The sequence below is a fragment of the Gymnoscopelus braueri genome, assembly GCF_963280865.1.
Source record: "Gymnoscopelus braueri genome assembly, chromosome: 18".
NCBI classification, from domain to species: Eukaryota; Metazoa; Chordata; class Actinopteri; order Myctophiformes; family Myctophidae; genus Gymnoscopelus; species Gymnoscopelus braueri.
The window spans coordinates 19520031-19543746 of NC_137618.1; the positions used below are offsets into that span (position 1 = coordinate 19520031).

The following is a 23716-nucleotide window of genomic DNA, read 5'->3' on the forward strand; positions in this document are numbered from 1 at the left end:
GTGGGTCCTGGTGTAAGATTTGGCCTAAGATAATGTCGACGTTTGTGTTAAGTCTCTTTTGTTGGTTGTAAAAGATCACAGAGTTAACCCATTCAATTGAATGGTTAAGAATTCCAATGAACCGGGCTATGGTGACTCCCCCACTCTCTTCCTCTCCCTCCCCTTGTTCCAAACCCCACACTTTGATTTTTTCACGAGGCCCCTCACCCCTCTCCTTCCCCTGAATAATGTGGCCGTCTTGGCGTCTTCCTACATCATGTGATTTATAATTGCCTTGTGCTGGATTTTCCTGGGTTGCCATTTTCGATGCCAATCTGCCCCTGGGTGCCCTCTGGCCATATTAACATCTCTGGTGCCGTATGTCAGCCGTTATCTCATTTCACATCTATGCATCTGCCGCTGCCCTCTTTGTGACCCATGCCTCTTGCGTGTTTCTGTCAACTACTCCAGCCCTCTGTGTCGAATATACATCTAACATACGGTATCTGTAATCAGACTAGATGCCTCACTTATTTATGAATGTGATCTCTTTGAAAGCACGAGACAGCTGAGTACAAAATCTAAAATTACCGCTGTTAACCAGTGGTAGATCCGGGGTTAAAAGGTTGTTAAAAAGTTGAACAGGCTCCCCTGCTGTGTTACAGTAGCATTGGGGGAAATGTACAGTAGGCTCCAAAGCCCGTTGGTCTCCTGTCAGACTCAGCAAGCAGAGCTGTCAGGGCGGGTTAAAAGCTTCCGTCTGGGACTCCACTGCGTTCAGTCTCTAAACAAAGATTTCACAATGCCCAGAAGACAGCCAAGACATCTGCCTGGAGGTCAGAATTGGGTCACAGATGCTCTGGAGAGATCCAATTTCTGTTCGTTTTAAGTCAAGTATTCATCTCACAACACTTGACACTGTGTGTACAGTGTATTTACTGTATTCTAAGTGGCATGCTCAGTCTCCCAATTACCATTGTAGTGTCTAACGGGGCTAACCACGGCTCAAATATTGCAGAGAGAGAGAGAGAGAGAGATCAACCAGGTGCTCAATGGAGATAAAAGTTGAAGCAAAGCTAGATGCCCGCCCGTAGAGCTGACATCGGGTATTCTTTGTGGTCCCACTTCTCTGGGACCACAGTGTCTCCTCTTCCTCCTTTTTCCTCCTTCATAACCCAGCACTCCTCTCAACCAAAACATCTCTGCTACTTAACAACCCAATGCCCTTAACATCCATACAGTCTGCTTGTCATCTACATTCACATTCTCTCTCTATCTCACTATCTCTCTCTCTTTTTACCCCCCCCCCCTCGCTTTGTCACTCAGCCTGCTCTATGCCTTTCCCAAGGTCATTATAGTTTTGCATTTTTTATTAGTATTTATTTTGTTTTGACTTTTCCTTAGCAATTTCAGTTTAGTTTAGATACGTTTTTTTTAAAGCGGGTTTGCTAGTTTAGTGTACATTTTTGGAATATGGATATTGGATATATATATATATATAATGGATATAATATGGATTGGATAATATGGATTAGCCACAGGCAAGATTGAACAAGGTGAAAAAAAGAAAAATAGCTAAAATATCTACAAGCTCACAACACGTCGCTGCAACGCATTGTGAGATTGTAGATCGGCTATTTTTGCTACTTTGAGATTTTTGACAAAGACTAAAATCTAAGGACATTTTCTTTTTTTGTAAAGCCAATTTTTCATTTTCATTTCATTCAACTAAAAGTTTATTTATTTATTGTAGTTTTAGGTAATTAAACAAAAACCCTGGTCTCTCCACCCAGCCTGGTCCTCCTCTTCATCTTCAGGTGTCCTCCTCCATCCTCCTCCACCCCTCCATGTCCCACCATCACCATACATACAGCTCCCTGGCTCCCCTGGAGATGGACTCCCCCCTTCCCACAGGACCACCTCACACACCTGTCTCACCCCCACCAGCTGTCTCACCACCTAGTGGCTGTTTGTTTCCACCCGGCGGACTTGAGTTGTGGACAGATAAACCCCTTGCCTCAGATAAACAGGGGCATCATCCTAACTGCAGCTCCTCTGTAGATGGAGTAAAGAAAGGAGAAAAAAAATAAAAGGTTCTTTTGGCCCCCTTGCAGAATGCAAGTGAGCGACGCCCTGTCTAGGTCGCTGCACCGCCCCTCCACACACACACACACACACACACACACACACACACACACACACACACACACACACACACACACACACACACACACACACACACAAACAAATGTAACCAAATTACCCCGTAAGGTAGGGGTTCTGAAACCTTCGTGCCAACCCCCAAATTAATATATATTTGGCCGCGATGTATGGACCCCCAAAAGAGAAGATTTATTGTCCAAACATTTTTGATATTTAAAAAAAAAATCTACAATTCTACATATCTGCTATTTTTTAATAGCCAATGTATAAATGGATAAAGTGGTTAAAATGAATTTGATATACTGTATGTGTTTTGGGGGGTCCCCAGTTCAAATATGACTATTTTGGGGGGTCCCCAGTTCAAATATGATTATTTTGGGGGGTCCCCAGTTCAAATATGATTATTTTGGGACGGTCGCAGCCTGAAAAGGTTGAGACCACCACCTTGAAAGGTTTTTATGTTCTTCATTCTGTTCACAACATGTGTTCCTTCTCCCCAAATTAATTATGGAGAAGAGTATCAGTAAGAGTATCAATAAACAGTATTTGGTCGTGGTATCTGTATTGATAAAATCCTACTGATGCCTCCGCCGAGTCCGCTCCTCTGGTTGCAAGTGTGTGTTTGGGTTGAGATTGACATGCTGGATGTTCGAGCACTTTGTACACTTATGTCTAATTCATACTTTGTTGTGCTTCGAAAATAGCCGACATACAAGCATCACTTGAAAAGTAGAGCAAAGTAGAGCATTTGAAATGGTGGGGGCATGCTTATGGCACAAGTTACTGTAGTTGGGAGGGAAGTTTCCCACCTCATCTATTTTCCTATCTTTGTATTTTCTACCTATTCCTTTCTACGACTTACAGTATGTCGTCTCTGTCGGGTGGAAAAAAACTCATATCTCCGAAACTCTTGCTTTTCAGGATTCAAATAAAAAATCGGCAAAAGTATCTAATCCGCAAGCACGAAACGCGCGCAAACTTTTGACGCTTTTGTGTGATGCTGTAGGATGATCAAGTAGGGCGTTAATTTGTGGAAAAACAAAAAGTTTAAACATCTTGTATTTTCTACCTATTCCTTTCTACCCTCTGTCCCTTGGACCCCCTATTACTGAAACTGCTTCTCTCGCTTACACACACTCTTACGCTCATACTCAAACTTCTCTCTCTCTCTCCCCATGCCTTACCTACACACACACACACACACACACACACACACACACACACACACACACACACACACACACACACACACACACACACACACACACACACACACACACACACACACACACACACACACACACACACACACTCACTCTCCTCTGCTGACATGGTGAAACTGAGTATTCAGGGTTGAGGTGGTGTCAATGTAACACATTGGAATTGACATCCACTCTCAGCTCTGTGGAAGGAAGGAACAATAGCTCACATACTGTACTGTATGTACATGTTGAAGGATTTGGATAAGTGTATTTCTCCCTTTCTTTTGTATTTCGTCCAATATATTTTATTGTTTCTTTTTTTAATAATATTTAATAATATTGCTGCTTTACACATTAAGCTAAATAAATTTCATTAGAAAATGATTTTATGTTTTTTTCTACATTTCATGGACCTGGAAAAAAATCGGAACTCGTGAGTTAATGAACAAACAATGACTAATATGCATGGATCTAAATGGATTTGCTTTAACTCGATGTTATCTATTCTCCAATATGCTATGTATGTTTTTGACTTTGACACAGCTACAGTGGTACAGTGCTGGTTGAGGGGGGCAGTGTACAGTGTTGGGCATTAAAGTAATATATTACTGTAACATTACTTTCCCAAGTAACGACTGGTGTAAGGGATTACAATTGCCAAAACGGTTAGAATTACTAATCAAATAACTGCATTACTTTTTTGTTGATTTAGTTTCTTATATTACTGCAGTGTACTGTATTGGATCAGGTTTGAGAGGCTGCAATGTGCGCAGTTTGTGTGATTGTGACTTCTCCTGTGAGGTGATTTATTGTTCCAATTTGATTATAAAAGGAGGTTACTAAAGGATGTATTCTAAATCCATTTTTCAGAAGGGGGTGGAGGGTAGACGGACAACTTTTCCACAATCTCTGAATGCTAGTATATAGAGTCTGGATCTATACACCCCCTGAATGCCGGAAACTTCGTCTGTTCGTTATTTCCGTTCATGAAATATATTTTAGAATTTCCATTTCCACAAAGCAGGCAAGCTATTTCTGCTCCGACTAATTTGATTTACGAATTTACGCAGCTGCAAATTCAGGTTCCCCAATGTTGGATCGGGTTCTTCCGGTTCCGGATCGCAACCTTATGCAAAGATTAAAAGGAATTGGGGGGAGGACGGGCCATCCGCTTTACTCCCGGATCATTTTCAGCGCTTCCGTTGCATTTGAAAAGTGAGTCAACCGTCTGGCTCGAGAGACTATAGTGAAGTAAATAACGAGTAATGTAACTAATTACTTTTGACACGAAGCTTGAAGTAAAGCAATATTACTTTTTAAAGGAGCAATAAGTAAAGAGTATTTTATTACAGTTGCTGAGTAACTTGCCCAACACTGTCAGTGTATTAGAACCCCATCATCCAATGCAAAGTAATTGGGATGTAGGTAGATGCACTGTCAAATCCATAGTGTTAACCACTTAAGTCCCATATACTTCATAGTATGACAAATTAAATACTGAAAATAGCCAATCTACAAGCTCACAGCGCTTTGCATTGTGATGTGTTGTGAGATTGTAGATCTGCTATTTTCTCCCTATTTTCTTCTATAATGACGTGCCCAAAATAGGGACACCAGGGTTAAAGTGATTCATTCAGAGAGTGCACAAATGTAACCAAATGGACCCATAAGTCAACTCAACTGCACCACTGCAAAACTGTTACTTGCACAGCTCAACCAATGAAGATGATTTTTTTTAATGTTAACATTATTTAGTTAACCGTTTACAATATAACTGTGACCAAAGTATGTATATTCTGTATATATACAGTATATCCAGAATCTGTGTTTAGTAGAGGAGAATAAAGAGATGCCTACTCCTGCCATTAGTGTGTGTGCGTGTGTGTGCGTGCACATTCTGTTACAGAGGTGGTACTGTCAGCAATGAAACACCACACATTTTGTCTCAAACCCGATGCATGGAGTTGACTGCCATCTTTGTTCATCAATAGTTCCCCTACCAATAAATCCCTGTCATGTTATGGCTAAGGAGGAGTGAGCTTAAACATAATTTTTGTGCCCAGTCTGAAAAAAGGCTTTCCACAAGTGAGTGAATTTGTCTGATATCCATCCATTGTTAAATGATGGATGGCTCTCTCATCAGCTCTTGGTCTAGGCATGTATCCTGATACAGTCATGGTGACCTACGGTCAATCAATCCCTTATTGTTTGGGACTACTATTAAACTAATAATTATAGACCAGTGGTTCTCAACATCTGGTCCGGGTACCACCAGGGGTCCAAATGGACCCCTACTTAACTCTGAGAGTGTAGGAATGGAACCAAATTGTTCAAAAGTTTTTAAATACTTGAGAGAAGCATTATGCTTTTCATCCTCTACGTTACATTGTGTGTGTGTGGGGGTGTGGGAGAGAGAGAGATCTATTGTTTGTCCTAAAATGTGCAGCTATATAGCCTACAGTACTTACCAATGCTCTGTATGGCTCTACATCTGGCTGTGTGTGTTAGAGAGAGAGGAGGGGGCGGGGCTGTTCCTCAGCCCCACGAGTCTCCAGGCAGTATGTACTATGTAATAATATACATCTCATATTCCTGTACCTTCAGGCTACAGTAGTGCTGTATGAATACCTCCTAGAGTTGATAAAAGAGCTTCTGTTGAAAACCACTATATCGCTGTTGTCGGGCAGAAACCTCCTATGTCCATATGTTCAACTTTTTTGTGTTTTTTTTTGTAAATTAACGCCTCATACTTGATCATACTACTACAGCGTCACACAAAGCATCAAAAGTAGCAGATCCGAAAGCTCAAAACGCAGCGCGAAGCAACGTGTTTTGAGCTTGTAGATCTGCTACTTTTGAAAAAAAAATCTAAATGTGTATCCTGAAAAGTAACAGTTTTTGGACATATGAGGTTTCCACCCGACAGAGACGATATTAAATGTCTGGCTTGAGGATAGGCCTTTGATGGCAGTAATACGACAATACATCTTCCCCACACAAGTTATTGCTCCCAACAAAGATGTAAAAAAAAACGCAGGATGAACTGAGCCTCGGGGAGAATCTAACCTTTGATATTGTGGCCAATTCTTTTGTTTAAGACAAATATTTTGGACACACAACCATTCATTTCCAATGGGATATTATTACGGTTTTACCCCCACTGCCATGACCATACACTTGGCATTGGGGATTATCTGAATTACCTTCATTTTCAGGGTACTTTGGACAATGTTTTAACTCAAAAGTGTGTGTGTGTAATACAGTCCGTGCACACACACACACACACACACACACACACACACACACACACACACACACACACACACACACACACACACACACACACGTCTAAATGGGCACTACAGTATTCAAGATGGTTATACCGCAATGTTTGGTATTGGTTAGTAGAAACAATATTATATATGTTTTGTATTGGACATCCAATGGTGCTGTAAAACAGGATATTATAAAATGATACCGACCTGTCTACTGGTTGAATCCTGTCACCATTTGTCAGTCGTGCTAATGAGGGAGAATCCATTCACCGGCATGCAGGCCACAGGTGAGTTTGATAGTTGCTCATGTCAGTCACTGTGATGCATTTTTTTATAGCCCCTTTGTTTCTGCTTGTATGCCGGTGTCGAGCACAGAAAATATTTACCACTTAAACCCCATATGGTTGAGCGGAGTCCCTCAGGGCTCTATGCTAGTGTATTTTCTGTTAATTGTGGGGAAAGCTTTCGCTGAAAATAGCCGTTGTCGATCAGTTATTTTCAGCAAAAGCTTTCTTCACAATACGGATGTTGCGGTTTAAGTGGTTAATGTCCGAGCTCACTGCGACGCGTTGTGAGCTTGTTGTTGTGCAACCCAGTATAAATCACGCCTTTTAAAACGAAACACCTAAAGTTCTCTCCCTCTCCCTCTCTCTCTCTCTCTAGTTTGCCCATGGTGGCTGATCTGCTGGAGACCTGCGTTGATGATGTCATTAGGACCCCTGCTGTTCCCATAGTGACGGCGACTGAGGAGGCGGGGCCAAGCGGCGCCCATTCATCGTCCAGCATCGCCGGGGACGAGGGGCTGTGTCTCACTGGTAGGACTACAGAGAAATGTATATCGTACACACACACACAGTGTTTCTAATGCATATCGGACTGGGGGTACTTGACATTCAAAAGTTAGAGAACCAGGGACATGGGGGTCAGAGAGGCGAGACAAGTGCACCTAGTCTCAACCAAGTGAATACCCTCGACGTTGCCCTCAGTCATACATAGACATTATAATGCAAGTATCAAATGCAATCAAAGAATATTCTGGATCTGGTGGTGATGTCCAGTCCCCCATCTTACCATCACTAGCGCCATTCATACTCAAACTGTATTATTTCATGTACTGTATTGTAGTGTACACAGTCATTATATCGTCTCTGTCGGGTGGAAACCTCATGTGTCCAAAACAGTTACTTTTCAGGATTCAAATTCAAAAATGTCAAAAGTTACTTTAGTGTGACGCTGTAGTATGATCAAGTACAGCGTTAATTTACTAAAAAAATTAAAACATGGAGATAAGAGATTTCTGACAGTCAGTGACAATATTGTAGTGATTTTTGTAGTTTTTAGACAGTCTGATGGTGACATGGTTTATGTTGGTTTATAGTATAGAATCTCTGGAGAGAGGCAGCTTCTCTGTGCAACCAGAACTGCAGCATGGTGTTAATATTAGATGAGCTGTCTCTGTGTGAGAGGGCTGCCATTCACCTTTGTTACAAGCAATGCCTTTCACATTGGTGGCGTCACTTTTACTGACAGAATTGGGACCAATTAAAGTAGATAAAAGAATGTGTGTGTGTGCATGCATTTCGAGTATACGATCATACATGTGCCCGTGCGTGTGGTGTGGGTGTATGTGCATGTGACCATTATTATGCATTTCTGTGCACCTACTTATGTTGATCTGTGTGTGTCCATGTGTGCTTGTGTGTGTGTGTGTGTGTGTCTCTCTCTCTCTCCCTCAGACGCAGCAACTCGTCTGAAGCAGTTGGAGTTGGAGGGCAGTTCTCTCACTGCTTCTCCAAGACCCAACATCAATGTTAATATGGCCTTGAACAACCAGGTGACTGTCTAGTCCTATTGCTATTTTCACCAACGTTGAATCAGTAAACCTGTAGATATGTGACGAGACACTGTGTGTGTGTGTGTGTGTGTGTGTGTGTGTGTGTGTGTCCTGCCCAGGAGGACATGGTGAAGCTGACAGAGAAGTGTGTTCTGAACAACGTGGGCGGCAGTCCAGCCACAGTGCTCGCTCCACTGCCCCCCCCAGAGGACCTGAAGAGTAACATCCTGAAGGCCCAGGCTGAAGCAGCTGCCCACAAGGTCTCAACTAAAGCCTCCTTTATTTATACTCCATGGTACCACGGTGTCGCTTGCAAAAGAACAGACATACAAGTTAACTACGCGTCGTATGTCGACGCGTTGTTAGCGTGTAGATCTGTAGATCTTGTTGGCAAATGATACCGTCACAAGCTTGAGTACAAACGCCCCTTAAACCATCAGCGGCTTGGAGCTCGAGTTCGCTCCTACCTTTATATGAACCCACTCCCACTATGTTAAAAATCGCCCGCTCCGAGTCCGATCCAGCGCCGCTCCAATTCACATGCTCTGGTCATAAATCAACTCACTGAACTGTTGTCACGTTCCTCTCCTCTCCTCTCCTACCTCCAGGGCTCTGTGGACGAGCATGGTGTCATGGCTGGAGACAAGAACTGTAACTTGCAGGAGGCTGCTGCCAGGTGTGAACACACACACACACACACACACACACACACACACTTGTATTACTATACTTGTGAGGACATCAACATTTTAGGATGGCAAATTTACGAATATATATATATATTTTTTTTGTTCAAGGTTTTTTTTATTTTATATTTTCACATACAGGTCAATAACAAAAGGCATACAAAAACAGTGAATGTATGTTACCCCTCCCACCCCCCAAAGTTCCCGCTCCGAAAGAGCCACAACCCTGATATCTTATTGTACCATTACGAATATAATTACTTTTAACCATAAATTGGAAAATAGAAGCTACAAGCTCATAACGCGTTGTGGAGCTTCTAGAGCCTAAATGTCTAATTCTACCACTAGCCCCAGCCGGAATTATTCCTCATTGTAAACATAACTCAAATATAACACAAATATTTTAACCATAAAACGACCATTCTCTTGTGAGGACCGCGAAAATTTTACTCACAATGTATATTTATGAACTTCTACTAGACTTGTGTGGACATTTGGACCTCACAAGGATAGTAATACTGTACAAGCACACACACGCACACGCACGTGCTAATTTAATCTAATGGTTTTGTTATTTTCCAGTCATGAAACTGTCATTATGGAAAAATTAAGCGGCTATTAGAACCATAAAGTTTAATTAGTTGCTGAATTAGAACAACCTTAGTGGTCACCTTACAAGGTGGCATGCCACTGTTTTTATTGTCTCTCATATTTTAAAATGGAACAGCATTATCTTCTCTGTCGGGTGGAAACCTCATTATGTCCAAAACTGTTACTTTTCGGGATTCAAATTCAAAAATAGACAAAGTATCAGATCTACAAGCTCGAGCTTGCAGATCTGATACTTTTGTGTGACGCTGTAGATTGATCAGGTAATCGACTAAATTCCTTAATTTACGAAAAACCACAGAAACTTTGAAATGAGATGAGCGGTTTCTGCCCGACAGCGACGATATTCTTTAAGACAATAGATACATCAGTAAACACACGCTTGCAGCATGGTGAGGACATCATCTAAAGCTCAGTGGCAGCTTTTATCAGTGTGTGTCTGTCTTGGAATGTGACTGGGCCTCATCTCCACTCCTTCTTCGTGGCTGTCAGGCAGAAACCTTGTATCTCCAGATTTATCACTTTTTTTTTCTTTTTTAAATGAATGCCCTTCTTCGTGCAAAAGTAGCAAAATGATCCGATCTACAAGCTTAAAATGTGTCATGACGCGCCACGTCCTGAGCTTGTAGACCGGCTATTTTCCCTCATTTTGAATTTTTTTTTTAAAGGGAAAGTGGTTAATTTATAAATGAACTAACGAAAAAAAGAGCTTGTGACTAAAAATAACTACATTGGAACACTTTTTTTCCCGCCCATTTCCTGAGAAAGTAACGGTAAACTCGAACATACGAGGTTTCCACCCCGACAGCGGTGTCTTCTTTCCTGAGTCACCCCGACTGTCAACACGACCAATCTTAGCCAATCACCGCCCACCGTTTCCCTCCCCTCCCCCCCTAAAGCTGATTAGGCCACATGCATATTCATGAGACGTCTTGGCATAACTCAGCTATGACATCACCCACTCCATCCTGCAGGCTGTGTGCTGTGAATGACAGGCATGGACATTGCTGTTATTTTGCAAGACAGACAGCCTTTTTTTTGTTGTTGTTGAGGGAATGTAAATAGGCATCATTGCCATGGCGACTGGCATGGGGATTAGAAGAAGCAGACGTATTAAATATGGTTGGCAGAGTAGGCGATTAGGCACATTTTTTCACCCTTGATCTACATTCAGTCTTACAGTATTATGTTATGTTTTTGTGAATTGCACATTGCGAATAGTCTCTTATCTTTCCAAAGTAAGAGAATTTGCTTTCATATTCAGTGCGGATGGACTCATAATGTTATATATTTGATCCTGTCCTGTGACTCATGGCTTTATATCGTTGCTGTCGGGCAGAAACCTTGTATGTCCAAATAACAACTTTACTTTTTTTTTTTTGTGAATGAATGACTTACCTCATCATACAATAGTGTCGCACAAAAGTAGTGAAAATAGCAGATCTACAAGCTCACAACGCGTCGCATTGTGAAGCGTTGTGAGCTTGTAGAGCGCCTATTTTCACTGTTTAAAAATATTATACTGTATATTAAGGAAACATCTGTCAGTCAGTCTGTCTGTTCCACATGTTTCTCCTCAGTGGGTTGAGCAATTGATCTGAACTTGCACACAGGCGTTGACCGTTAGCAGTGAGGAAGCCTGTTTTTCACTTTCCCCAAATTTAAGCTGTTTATTAGTGCTTTGTGTTGGAGATCCTGAAATTCTGGCTATGGGATCTGTTGTCGTCTTGGTCACAGCCCCGCAGGCTATGGGATCTCTAGCCGCTAGCTAGACTTGGCTTACACACATACACACACACACACACACACACACACACCGTCAGAGAATGGCAGGACAGACAGACGCTGCATACTGTAGCACTAGCACGCAGATTGACAAGTGCAATGTTGGAATCCCAGGTTGTGTTATTAGCACACGTAGCTTAGGTGAAACGGTGTAAACATCAACTTAGCGCTGTGGGTGGCAACGATTCCACTACGGGTTGTCACACACCGCACGCCAACAGGATTAACCCATTAAGACCTGTGGTCGATTGTTACGAATGCCTTCTAAACCAGTAGTTCTTTGGGGATTTTCCTAAAAAGTTAAAAAACGGCAGATGTACAAGCTTGCTTCGTGCCGTGCTGTGGTCTTGTATATCTGCTATTTTTTAATAGCCAACGCTCAAATCTAAAATGACACCGGTTTCCCGGTTTAAATGGGTTATATTGCTCTCCAAAAAACTATGCATACCGAGCGCACAACCCAAAAGTCTGCATATAGTTTGGCTGCGCACATGGACTAGTACTAGTACATACAGTAGTACTATGGACTAGTACTAGTACATAATACTATGGACTAGTAGTTATAATAAAAGGAACGGTTTTGGACAAGGTTTCCACCCGACAGCAGCGATATGTAAATTATACTATATACTCATTATCCCCAGAGACCCATATATAATGGGGGAAAAAACACAATATGAAGAATGTTTTGGGCCATTTGTTCATGAAACATCATGAAATATTTATTAGGTACTGTACATGCACAGTCAGGCACACAACTTGATTTAACCACGTAAACCCTCTGTTCTTAGTAAACTAATACTTAGTTAACCGGGATCGTCTCTGTACTTGGTCCGTTTTTTTCCCCCCTCTTCCACCAAACGATCGCCGATAGCAACAAATAACCCATCTTTAAGCTCTAAATAGCCGACCTCCAAGCTTGGCTTGTAGATTGCCTAATTTTTCAGTGAATATTCGGTGAATAGGGAGACTAGGGGATGGTTCAACTAAGTGGTTAAGAATTTCAGGAACAAAAGGAACACCAGAAATGGGTCTCTGTCAGAGTAACTGATTAATGTGGTACGGTAGTGTATTCTGAATGTGTTTTTGCTGTGTGTGTGTGTGTGTGTGTGTGTCTGTCTCCAGGTTGAAGGTGCGTAGTGGCCGCATGGGTAGTAACTCATCTTTGTCTGTGAGCGGTCGCCCCGACAGACAAGACTCCTGGGACCTGCTGAAACCAACTACCCTCATGTCATCGGCTGGACCCAGGTGTGTGTGTGTGTGTGTGTGTGTGTGTGTGTGTGTGTGTGTGTGTGTGTGTGTGTGTGCGTGTGCGTGTGTGCGTGCGAGTGCGAGCGCCTGCATCCGACTTCCCACTCACACACAAATTGTGTGTGTGTGTAGCTTGTACGGCGTGTACAGTATGGTGTGAGTGTGTTATGCTGAGTGTTTTGCACCAAGGGAAGGATAGATAAAGTGGAGAGGAAGAGAGAGAGAGGGCAGATTAGCAGAGGAGGGGATCTATGGCGGTGCCTGCAGGTTCCTAATCCCCCTGGGACGGACACACACACACACACACACACACACACACACACACACAGCTAAAGCTCCCTCCTCACTGTTCTTTGTGTCCTAGTCTGTATATTCAAGTGGATATGAATTGAAGGCGTAAGGATTTACTATTATACTGTAAGTTCTGTTGAGGAACTGGTCCTAGGCCTGCATTTAATGTAGTCATTTTCTTGTAACTATCCATTATCTACGTGATTATTCTATTGATATATAATTGAGAAACCAGTTTTATATTAGTTATATAGACTGTATCAACAAATCAATTCACATTTTTCATAATCGATTAAAATAATGAGTCTGATTAACCGCTTAAGCCCTATTTTATACTTTGTTGTACAAATGGAACCAAATGGACCAGTCCCATTTGGTTCCATTTGTACGCTCTCTGTGTTAATTTAACACTGAAGATTTTGCAGTCTAGAAGATTGGGGTCCCAGAGATGAAAAAAGAGGCTTGTGAAACAATGCATATCGTCCCTGTCGGGTGGAACCCTCACATGATCAAAACTGTTACTTTTCAGGATTCAAATTCAAAGCTCAAAACACGTCGCTTCGCACCACGTTTCGAGCTTGCAGATCTGTTACTTTTTATGCTTTTGTGTGACGATGTAGTATGATCAGGTAAGGCGTTAATTTACGGAAAAAAACACAAAAAGTTAGAATATGGAGATGAGTGGTTTCTGCCCGAAGGCAGCGATATCAATCTGTGGGTCCTTTTAAATGGAAAAGATTGAGATTCACTGGTGTAGGAGAACCCACAGCCACTAGGTTGACCCAGGGTCTATCCTTCTCTGAAAGAACAGCACGTTTAACACGCTCTCTGCTCCATAAGCCGCTGCTGCTGCTGCTGCTCTGTGCGCAAGGCAAACAATACAACCCAGTATGGCTCTCATCGTCAAGCTGGTCCCTGACTGTTCCTCTTTCTCTTAGCTCTTTGCTACCACCTACTGGTTTGTCTGAGTAACGCAGCTGTGTTCAGCAATGTGTCTTCATGTACGCCTTTGTGTGTGCGTGCGCGCGGTCACATGACTTGCATTCTGCCTGGATACTGTTGGTGTTCCTGCTTAATAAGCGTGTACAGTTGGATCACACACACACACACACACACACACACACACACACAAACGCACGCACACACATTGCAGCTTGACTATGCAATTAGCAAGGGCTAGCTGCCCCCAGGCTCATAGATGTGGTAAACACTTTTATTATTCATGCTTGTGTTGTTCTACATAGACGGTGGATTCACTAATTGAGGGCTACCATTGAATTATTTGTTGTCGAGGTTGAAATAAAAGGTTGATTGAACACGGATGCTCTGTGAATAATACACCATTAAACAACAGAAAGTCTACGTCCTGATTAATGAGCACACGGCGGCACATCTCCATAACGGGGAAAGTGTTTATCAAGTCAAGTGGAACCCAAATATCTGTATTGATTTATTTTAGCTTTCTTTCCGTTTCAATTTTATCTCACTCTTTCTGTCTCCCCCCCCCCCACCCCCGCTGCTGTATTTTCCCATGTTTCTTCTTCTTAGCGTTGAGCGGTTGTCTGAAGATGTGCTCCCCTCCGCTCCCATGCTGCCCTGTGAGTCTGCCAGCGAGAGCCTGGCAACAAAGGTAATACAACACACCACATTAACCAATTAACTGCTGCCAATGAACCAATCACAGTGCTACCACCATGGTTGTCAGCATGGATGCCAACATGTGAAGCCTTAAAAGCATACAGTCACAACTTGATCAACCACTTTCATCCTGGCCAGGACATTATAGGCGGAAAAATGTATTAAAAAAATTCTAAAGATGTCAAGATGTTCAAAAATACCTGATCTGCAAGCTCACAACATTTCACATCGCGATGCATTGTGAGCTTGTAGATCTGCTATTTTCACTATTCGTCATACAACATAGTATTTAGGACTAAGTGGTTAACCGTTTAAATCTGCGGTTAGGTGATAATGAAATTCTCCACCTAAACAAAGACAACAGAATGAAGGTACTGTAAAACAGTTGTTCTCAAAGTGGGGTCTGGGGGTCCCGGGAATTTGTGCAAATCTTTGATTCGAAATAAAAAAAATTAAGCGATCTTTTTTAACTCAAATCTTTGCTTCTGGAGGATGTCCCTGACACAAAACATTTTCAGATGGGGTCCGCGGCCAAATATATATCAGTTTGGGGGAAAAGGTTGTTAGAACGTAGTTTGAACGGATGATGTTGTGCAGGTGAAAACAGAGGAGATGGAGATGCAGACCAGCAAGCCGCTGTCTGAAAACCTCATCGACTTCACTGACCCAACACCTGTGGTGAGTCTACGGCGCCATTGCTTCTCAAACAGTGGGTCGGGACCCATGTTTGGGTCACAGACCAATTTTTATGGGTCGTGAGTAAATATCCCCATTTTTCGTTTTCTACATTTAGAAAATATATATATATATATATATATATTTTTTTTTTAAGTTTAAACAAATCACAACTTGTCATCAATAAAAAACTATTCCAACATTTTTCAAAATTATTTAATAAATACAATTAAATTTGTTTTCCATAAATTAATAAAAAAAACTTTAAGAAGTAGTGAACATAGTAGATCTACAAGCTCGCAACGTGGCGCGAAGCGACGTGTTGTGAGCTTATAGATCTGCTATTTTCACTAGTTTGGGTCCCGGGCAAACGTCTAATTGTCTCTTTTGGGTTTTGAGCTAAAAAGTTTGGGAACCACTGGTCTATGCCATTGGTTCTCAAAGTGTGGCCCGGGGAGCCACCAGAGGTCCTTGAGGGGCTTCCAGCGGGGTCCCCAGCAAAAATGAGGAACAGTATAACCTATTTGAGCCCTATTTTATACTTTAGCTTTTTGAAAACAGCCAATCTACAAGCTCACAACGTGTCCTATCATGACACGTTGTGAGCTTGTGGATTGGCTACTTTCAAAACATTTTGAAAAAAATGAAGAATTGTGATTTTCTTTTCTTATGGTGGCTGGCATAAAATATTTTCAGATGGGGCTCTGCGGCCAAATACAGTACGTATCAATTTGGGGGTCCTTGACATGAAGATGTTTTAGAACCACAGGTCAACTCCGATCCCCTGACATACAAAAAAAAGATTTTTTTTTTTTTTTTTTTTTTTTTACTCGGGATTTCTCGTTCTGACTGGCACTGAGGGTATTAAGAAAAAACTCGGGATAACTCGGGGCTTGGCACTGAGAGAGTTAATTTTTTTTTTTTTATGGTTTATGTACAGCCAAAATATAGGCTAATACTACTCTACTGTACAGCAATATTTGAAATTGAGACGTTTCTGGCATCCCTAGTAGTAATGCAGTGCATGTAGTTTTAATTAGGTGTTTTACCTCTGCGTATCTCCTGAGACACATACTGTACATTTGTCACTGGAGGGGCAGGAATTTAAAGTGTTTACTTCCATGGAGAGGAATGTGGGAGTCACAGTGTTTGGAAGCCTATTAAACAAAAGGCTTATAGCTGTGTAATTAAAGTCCTAGCCGTGTTGTGTAAGAGTTATGTACTGGTTGTATTCCAGTTGGCACCGGTGCAGCAGCCCAAACCTCTCATCACTCCTCGCTGGATCATTCCCACTAATGTGAGTCACCAATTACTTTCCACCTGCCTGTCTGATTTGATTGCATTTCTTTTGTACCTGTCTTTAATAATAGTAACAATAATAATTATACTAATAATAATGTGGTCCCAGAGTCCTTTTTGGGGGTAGTTTTGTCATTGTACATTTGCACATAAGTGAAATTGGTCTTCTGCATTTACCCAGCCTAACTATTAGGAGCAGTGTGCGCCATTAACCCATTAAAACTGGGGAAAGCATCTGTGTCATTTTGGATTTTAACGTTGGCTATTCAAAAATAGCAGATATGCAAGCACATAGAAAGAAATATATATATCAATTTAGGGGTCCTTGACATGTAAAATAACTACTAATTTAGAAGGCATTTGTAGAATCGGCCTCTGGTCTTAAAGGGATATTTCACCCAAACAATTACTTTTTTTCTATTGATCAGCCACCCCTGGAGACTTGAATTCATGGATATTTTTTCAAACAAAAAAATATCCATGAATTCAAGTCTCCATGGAGTGACTAATCGATAGAATATTTTTTGGGATGAACTATCCCTTTAATGTGTTAATACAGTTTGCAGGCAGCACTTGGAGGTTAATTGTCTTGCTCAGGGACACTTCGACACATGTGCCGGACTGTGCAAACCGGGGACCTTCTGTTTCCAACGGCCTCTCTAACCATTCTACTATGGACACCCATTGTCTACCCCTTGTTATGCTGTCTTGCACAACTGTTTATCTGTATGTTGTTCTCTCACTGTCTAACCTTTACCTTTCTTTACCTTTGGAGAGAGCCTCTGTATGTCTTTATGTCTCTCTCAGCAAAACTTGTATGTTGGGAATGTTTGAAGGGATTTTGTTTAGATTTTTTGCATATGTACATATTTATCAACATCGATATAAGGCTGTTTACCCCAGAGGCGCTTAAAGGACCATTCACATTTTGGAGTTTTTTTGCTCATTTAATAATTTATTCATCTATTTGATATACTTTTCACATCCTATATTAAAACATAACCCTAAGAATGAAACCAAGCCATTCTGATGCAGAAAATACCTTCCAGTGACCAGGTAGGAGCTGCAATCACTTTCTGGCAGGGTGAAAACTGCTTTTTATGGCATATATGGCCTTTTATCGGTATAACCACTGGTATATTGGTCTGATTTGTTTGAAATATAACCCCCAAGAATGAAACCAAGCCATTCTGATGCAGGGAATACCTTCCAGTGACCAATATAGGGCTTGAGTGGGGAAATAAAAAAATGTTAATGTTTACTTTTTATCGATCAACATCCATAAAAAAACGTCCCTGTGAATGTAATGTTCACGCTCACGTTCACGCCAGGTTGTTTTACAATATTTAATAAAGATTTATGACTCAAATGGAGAAGGATACAGTATGTAAAATGTCCAGGGAAGGTAGGAAATTTGTTTTAAAAAAAAGACTCTGGTAGGGTCTTTTTTGAAGTACAAAGGCTTTGTAGTTGCTGCACACCTTGGCTGATGTAGTAGCTACAGCAGTGGTTCTCAAAGTGGGGTCTGGGGACCCCCAGGGATCCGTGGGGGGGAGGGGGGAGGGGTTTGAGGGCGTCCCCTGCATAATTAGTTAATTTAGCATCACAATCATTTTAACCACTATAACCATATTTTATACTTTGGCTATTCAAAAATAGCAGATGTACCAGCTCACAGAGCGTCACCAAGTAACACGCTGTAAGCTTGTAGATCTGCTATTTTTGGAAAATCTTTGAACTTTTTTTTTTTTTTAAGCGAACATTTTTAATACAAATCCTAGCTTCTGGGGGTCCCTGGCACAAAATATTTTCAGATGGGGGGTCCTGCGGGCCAAATACATCCTTGACATGAAAAAGTTTGAGAACCACTGAGCTACAGTATGTAGAGACTGACCTCCCTCCATTCCTCCTCCCATTCTAACGCAGCCTCCCGGCGTCTTTACTAACGGCCTGCTCGACCTTGACCCCCCTGCCAAGGTCGCCCCTCTCCTCCCCGCGGACGGGGGCATCGCGCTTTCCCCAGCTCACCCGCTCCTCCTCCTGCAAACCCATAACGTCATCGCCAGCAGGTAAAAACCCTTCCGCCGGGAGTGGCATTTGAACCCATGCACTCAGAGCATTTTCCATGCAAATTGATTAACTCTGATCAATAATAGCTATTGGTCGGGGGGTCGCTGTCTTCATGGGTTTGAATCTCGGCTCGTGCTCTGCTGTCACATGCGGCTTATCCTGTTTACCTTGAACACCTGCTGCAGATGCCTTGCTTTGGATTGTATACTAGACTAGATGGATGGTGCTGTGGTTCCTCCCTAAGAGGAGATTTCTTTATTTTTAATATATATTTTGATTTAGACTTGCACTTTTTTTTTTCTGGTGTCGTTATGCCATCTTGTGTCGTTATGCCAATTGATTCCTCCCAACAGCAGTGTTGTCACTGCTGTCGTATCCTACTGACTCACCTGTCAGTGAGGAGCCCCCACCAGGAGGACGTAGAGCCTTCGTCCTACTCCTCCCGCCCAACACTCCCTGCTGACTAGGGGTGTGCCGATATATCGTCCCGCGATATATCGCGATACGTTTTCGTGACGATATGTATCGTTTTGGGGAAAAAAAATATCGTTTTGAAAAAGATATATATATATATATATATATATATATATATATATATATATATATATATATATATTTTTTACAATAATAATAATCACTAATCAAGCATGCAAACAGCCCCGAGGTGAAAAGGGTGACAACATGGGGTTTTTTTTCGGGTCAGGTGCCACACTATTGCCCTATTTGGATTCAAAACGGCTATTGTAGCTGAAAAGCTACAAGTTTGCATGTCTGAATAATGCAAAAACAGAAAAAAAAATTGCATTTGCTTTTTTTCTCCCCCATATTATATTTTCATAATAAAAAAGTGCGTATCGTATCGAAGTTGTGAGCCCAATATCGTATCGTATCGTTTCATGAAATTAGTGTATCGGCACACCCCTACTGCTGACAGGTGCCGCCCCAGCCTGTAGGAGTGCGTGCAATGACCAATATCACCCTCCCTGCCCAGCTTCCCTCCCCCGAACACGGGCCAATTGTGTTTGTGTACTGTAGACGCTCGACAAAGCCGGATCCACCACGGTGGATTCGAACCCACAACCTCCGTGATGGTGGGCAGTGGCTTTACCACTGCGCCACCTGAGCGCCCTTCTAAGAAGAGATTTAAAGGCCCCGTCTGGTGACTATCACCTCATTCAAATGAACCACTGCCTTGATAATACTGCTGGTTAGTCAATTTGGGTGAATTGACCATCCCTGGTTATGTTCCTTGCTGTCTTACATCCAGTAAATGTCTTTGTCCCATCCTGTCCTTCGTCCATCTCTCTGTCCCGCAGCGGTGTGGCTCAGCAGCAGCCGGCCTCGGAAGACGGAACCAAGCCCAGAGGTCTTCTGACTACTGAGCTCTGAGGAGACTATACACCTTCACCACCACCTCCTGCTCCTCTGAAGTCAGGGATGAACCCAGTCCGCACCCCACTGCTGCCACACTCACTGTACCCCCCCCCCCCCCCCCCCCCCCAACACAAAGATGAGAGAAACCCACCCAGAAAAAAAACACAACTAACATGTTATTCCAGTGGCCTTGGATTGTCAGAATGTAGTCCAACTACACGAACACGTCTCCCCCAAGGGTTGGAAAAAAAAAACTAAACGGAAAACTTTGGATTACGGCCTCCGTCAATCTTCATTCCACTGTGGATAACCCCCAAACCTCCTCCTCCTCCTCCTCTCTCTGTTAGATTGGTGAAGACTCTTCAGAAATAACTTTTTCCCCTCTTGTTTTTATTGTGTTTTTATTATGTTTTTATTGCTGATAATACGTTCCACTGGATCTCTGCTACTCTGAGCGTTTCCTGTGTGTACGAGCACCGCCACACCGCTTTTTAGAGACAATGGACATTGAACACCTTTGCGAAAGACTTGAGGTAATGGCCGGCGTTGGAAGGATCACGTTGTCAATCCTAAGACCTGATCGCTTCCTGTGAATACTCTTGACAATGAGGGTCACTTGTTGTGGGAGTGCACTGTAAAATCCTGAGTGTTCATTTAAGTCCAAGAGTGTTCAAATGGAACCAAATGGACCCATACGGGTCCAATTTATCCATTTGTAACTCCAAGAGTATACAAAATGGATAAATCAACACAGGACTTTACTGTGTGGTGTTATACATTCCATGTCGTACACTACAGACATTTATTTTATTATGTTTTACACACTGAATAATACACACACGTACACATACAGTAGGTAATTCCCTCTTAAACTAGAAGTGACTGCAACCACTGGATGTGAACTGGCCTATGTTTCTTTCTTCTTCTTTTTTTTTTGTCTCTTGAAATATCACTGGATTAACACCACAACACTGGACCGTGAACTGGACTCTTTCACCAGCAACTGCTTTATCTTCTACTGACATTTTTACTCTTATTTTTACCATGTTATGATTTGGGTTTGAGTTCATACATCATGGTACTAATGAGCTGAAAAGATTTCCGCACACTTGGATATTGTGCAGACTTCGCTTTGATTAGGTTTGCTCAAGAAGGTCCAACGAACCGAGAGCTTAAGTAAAGGGAAGTCTGCGTAAAATGAAATTGTGTGGAAATCATTTAAATTCATTGGATCTTTTTTTATTTTTCCAGCACCTTAGCAAAGATTCAGCCAGGTGAGTGGCGATCTTTCGTCGTTATCATTAACTGGCATCTTGATAAATTGAGCTACTTCTATAGTTCTATATCTGTCATGTAAATAGTTTGAGAACCACTGCTTTAAACTGCCTGTGAGTCACAGTTTTGTAAACTTTGGCTCAAGTGACTGCACATACAGTATGTAGGATGCAGCCAGGAATGCCTGGGTTTCATTTGAGCCACAGGAATCTTAGCAGTTGTGTCTAAAATGTGATTGTGTCCTTGGTTCACACTGTTGATGTAAATGTTCCCATTTGAGGGTAATGTGATTCGTTGCATTATATCAGACCACAATCAATCAATCAAATCAATCCAAGAAAACTGACATGACATGATTCATCATTTGATCTTGACCTTTATGCATTCTGGTATACAAACACTGTAGCTACTACTACCTGCCTTACTTAGATGAATGTATTATACTCGCCTAATCCAAGAATGCTGGAGATGCCACTCTGGAGTCATTTCACAAGGAATTTTAAAATCTGCTTTTTATGACCTCAACTATGAATGACAACGAATTTAAAACTGGAGAAACTCACTGTCTGAGAAGCTGGTTGCAGAGACATGGACATATGTTTGCTTTTTGAAGTGCAACAGTTCTGTCGTCTCTGTGGAGTGGAAACCTGTTACTGTTACTTTTCAGGAAAAAAAAAAAGAAACGCAAAAGTAGCAGATCGAAAAGCTCAAAACGCGCCGCTTCGCACCGCGTTCCGAGCTTGTAGATCTGCCATTTTTGATACTTTAGTGTGACGCTGTAGAATGATCAAGTAGTGCATTAATTTACGAAAAAAACTGTTAAATATGGAGATAAGAGGTTTCTGCCTGACAACAGCGATATGCACATACTGTAGTTTGTCCAAGGGAAAGGAATGCCCAACATAACGCAGTCTATTTTAAACCTTCAGGTCTTTGTTAGCAGTTCGATTTTTTTCCCCATCTTGATTCTACTGGTATTACTGACGACAGCTCCCCTTTATCACCATGTCAACTCAGCTGTCATAATCCATACTACTTTCCAGTGTAATTTGTTAAAGTGCTACACAGTATGAAGAAGACACATTTTAGATATCAGTGTTAATGTATTGTCAGTACTGTGGCATCAGCTGGCTGTTAATATGAAGTAGTTTTATATGTATATACATTATATATTTTTGAATGACGGCAGTATTGTGCAACTACACGCTGAGGAAAATGTCAGTGCTGATGTATATTGTATTACAGTTGGGGAGTGGAGTACGCTATTTGTTCCCGAGTATATCGGCTGTCTAAGCTAGCTGGAAAGACTTAGAGAGTCGCACCTGTCTTTGTTTTTGTAATGTCCCGAATGCAATTTTATGAGGTTTTATTTTTTTTTCTTCTCTGGAATATTTAACCACCACTTGGCTACTGCTTTGTTAGCAAATAATTCCACTTTTGTATTCACTGTATTGTCAAATTGATTTGCCTGGCAAGAACGTTAAATGTGAGTTGGCCTATACAGTAGTTTTACACAACTTTTTCTGTTCTGTAAACCAAGCTTGTCTGGGATATGAAGTGGAAGTATAACTGTTGTACCTGCATCAGAATTGTAGCTCTAGTGACTGAGCAGTCTGTGAACTTGACATTTTACTTTTTTAAGCACTCTATCCAAGTTTTTATTTGTTTTTAACACTCGATCCAAGTTGATTTCTTAGAGTAAAAATACTTAAGTAACAAGTAAGTGCAATTCTTTTGTTGTAGCTCTTGACCTTTTATTTTTATTTTTGCAAGAGCAACCATTCATCCAGCCGTTACTATTTAAAACAACAAACCTCACCTCAAAAGAGAATTCACATTATGTCACTTCCTATCTGACAATTTAGTTGAATGCAAAACAGATTACGGAAAATACTCGTCTGTGATGTCATCACATAGGAGTTCCATTGATAATAATGAGTAGAGACTGACAGTAGCCAGAGTGATTTGTACTGGTAACAATCACTGGTTCAGTGTTGTTGACGCTATGACCTAATAAAGCTGATTAGACTACAAAAGCAGTCTGTCACTGATTGAAATGGTTATGCCTGATCAATGTCTTTGACATCACAGCTTAGTCCTACAGTAGGTTTAGTATATTGATATTAATTGAACCTTCCCAGATCACATGAATGGATCGTGTTTTATAGCATAGATTTTCCCTTTGTGCTCTAGAGTATAGCCTACAACAGCTACCATCAACACAGACATCTCATCTACAGTGTACATTTACTATCCGACTATGTGTAGAATGTATTCCAATATACTTTTTTTTTACAATGTAGTATGTTC

At 41.6% G+C, this 23716-nt stretch overlaps 1 protein-coding gene across 2 annotated transcripts in view; it reads left to right on the plus strand.

The window, feature by feature from the left end:
• epb41l5 (erythrocyte membrane protein band 4.1 like 5) overlaps positions 1–23446 on the plus strand; it is a 62540-nt gene extending 39094 nt beyond the window's left edge. The window contains exons 17-26 of one of the 2 annotated variants that reach the window (XM_080456589.1): positions 7283–7434; positions 8356–8453; positions 8573–8713; positions 9062–9129; positions 12659–12781; positions 14624–14705; positions 15311–15391; positions 16626–16685; positions 18614–18756; positions 20074–23446. In XM_080456589.1, coding sequence (XP_080312715.1) covers positions 7283–7434; positions 8356–8453; positions 8573–8713; positions 9062–9129; positions 12659–12781; positions 14624–14705; positions 15311–15391; positions 16626–16685; positions 18614–18756; positions 20074–20146 — 1021 coding nt within the window. In that variant the 3' untranslated portion in view covers positions 20147–23446. The remainder of the gene's footprint in view (positions 1–7282; positions 7435–8355; positions 8454–8572; positions 8714–9061; positions 9130–12658; positions 12782–14623; positions 14706–15310; positions 15392–16625; positions 16686–18613; positions 18757–20073) is intronic. The other variant, XM_080456590.1, reaches the window with a different exon arrangement.
• Positions 23447–23716: the final 270 nt, after the last annotated feature.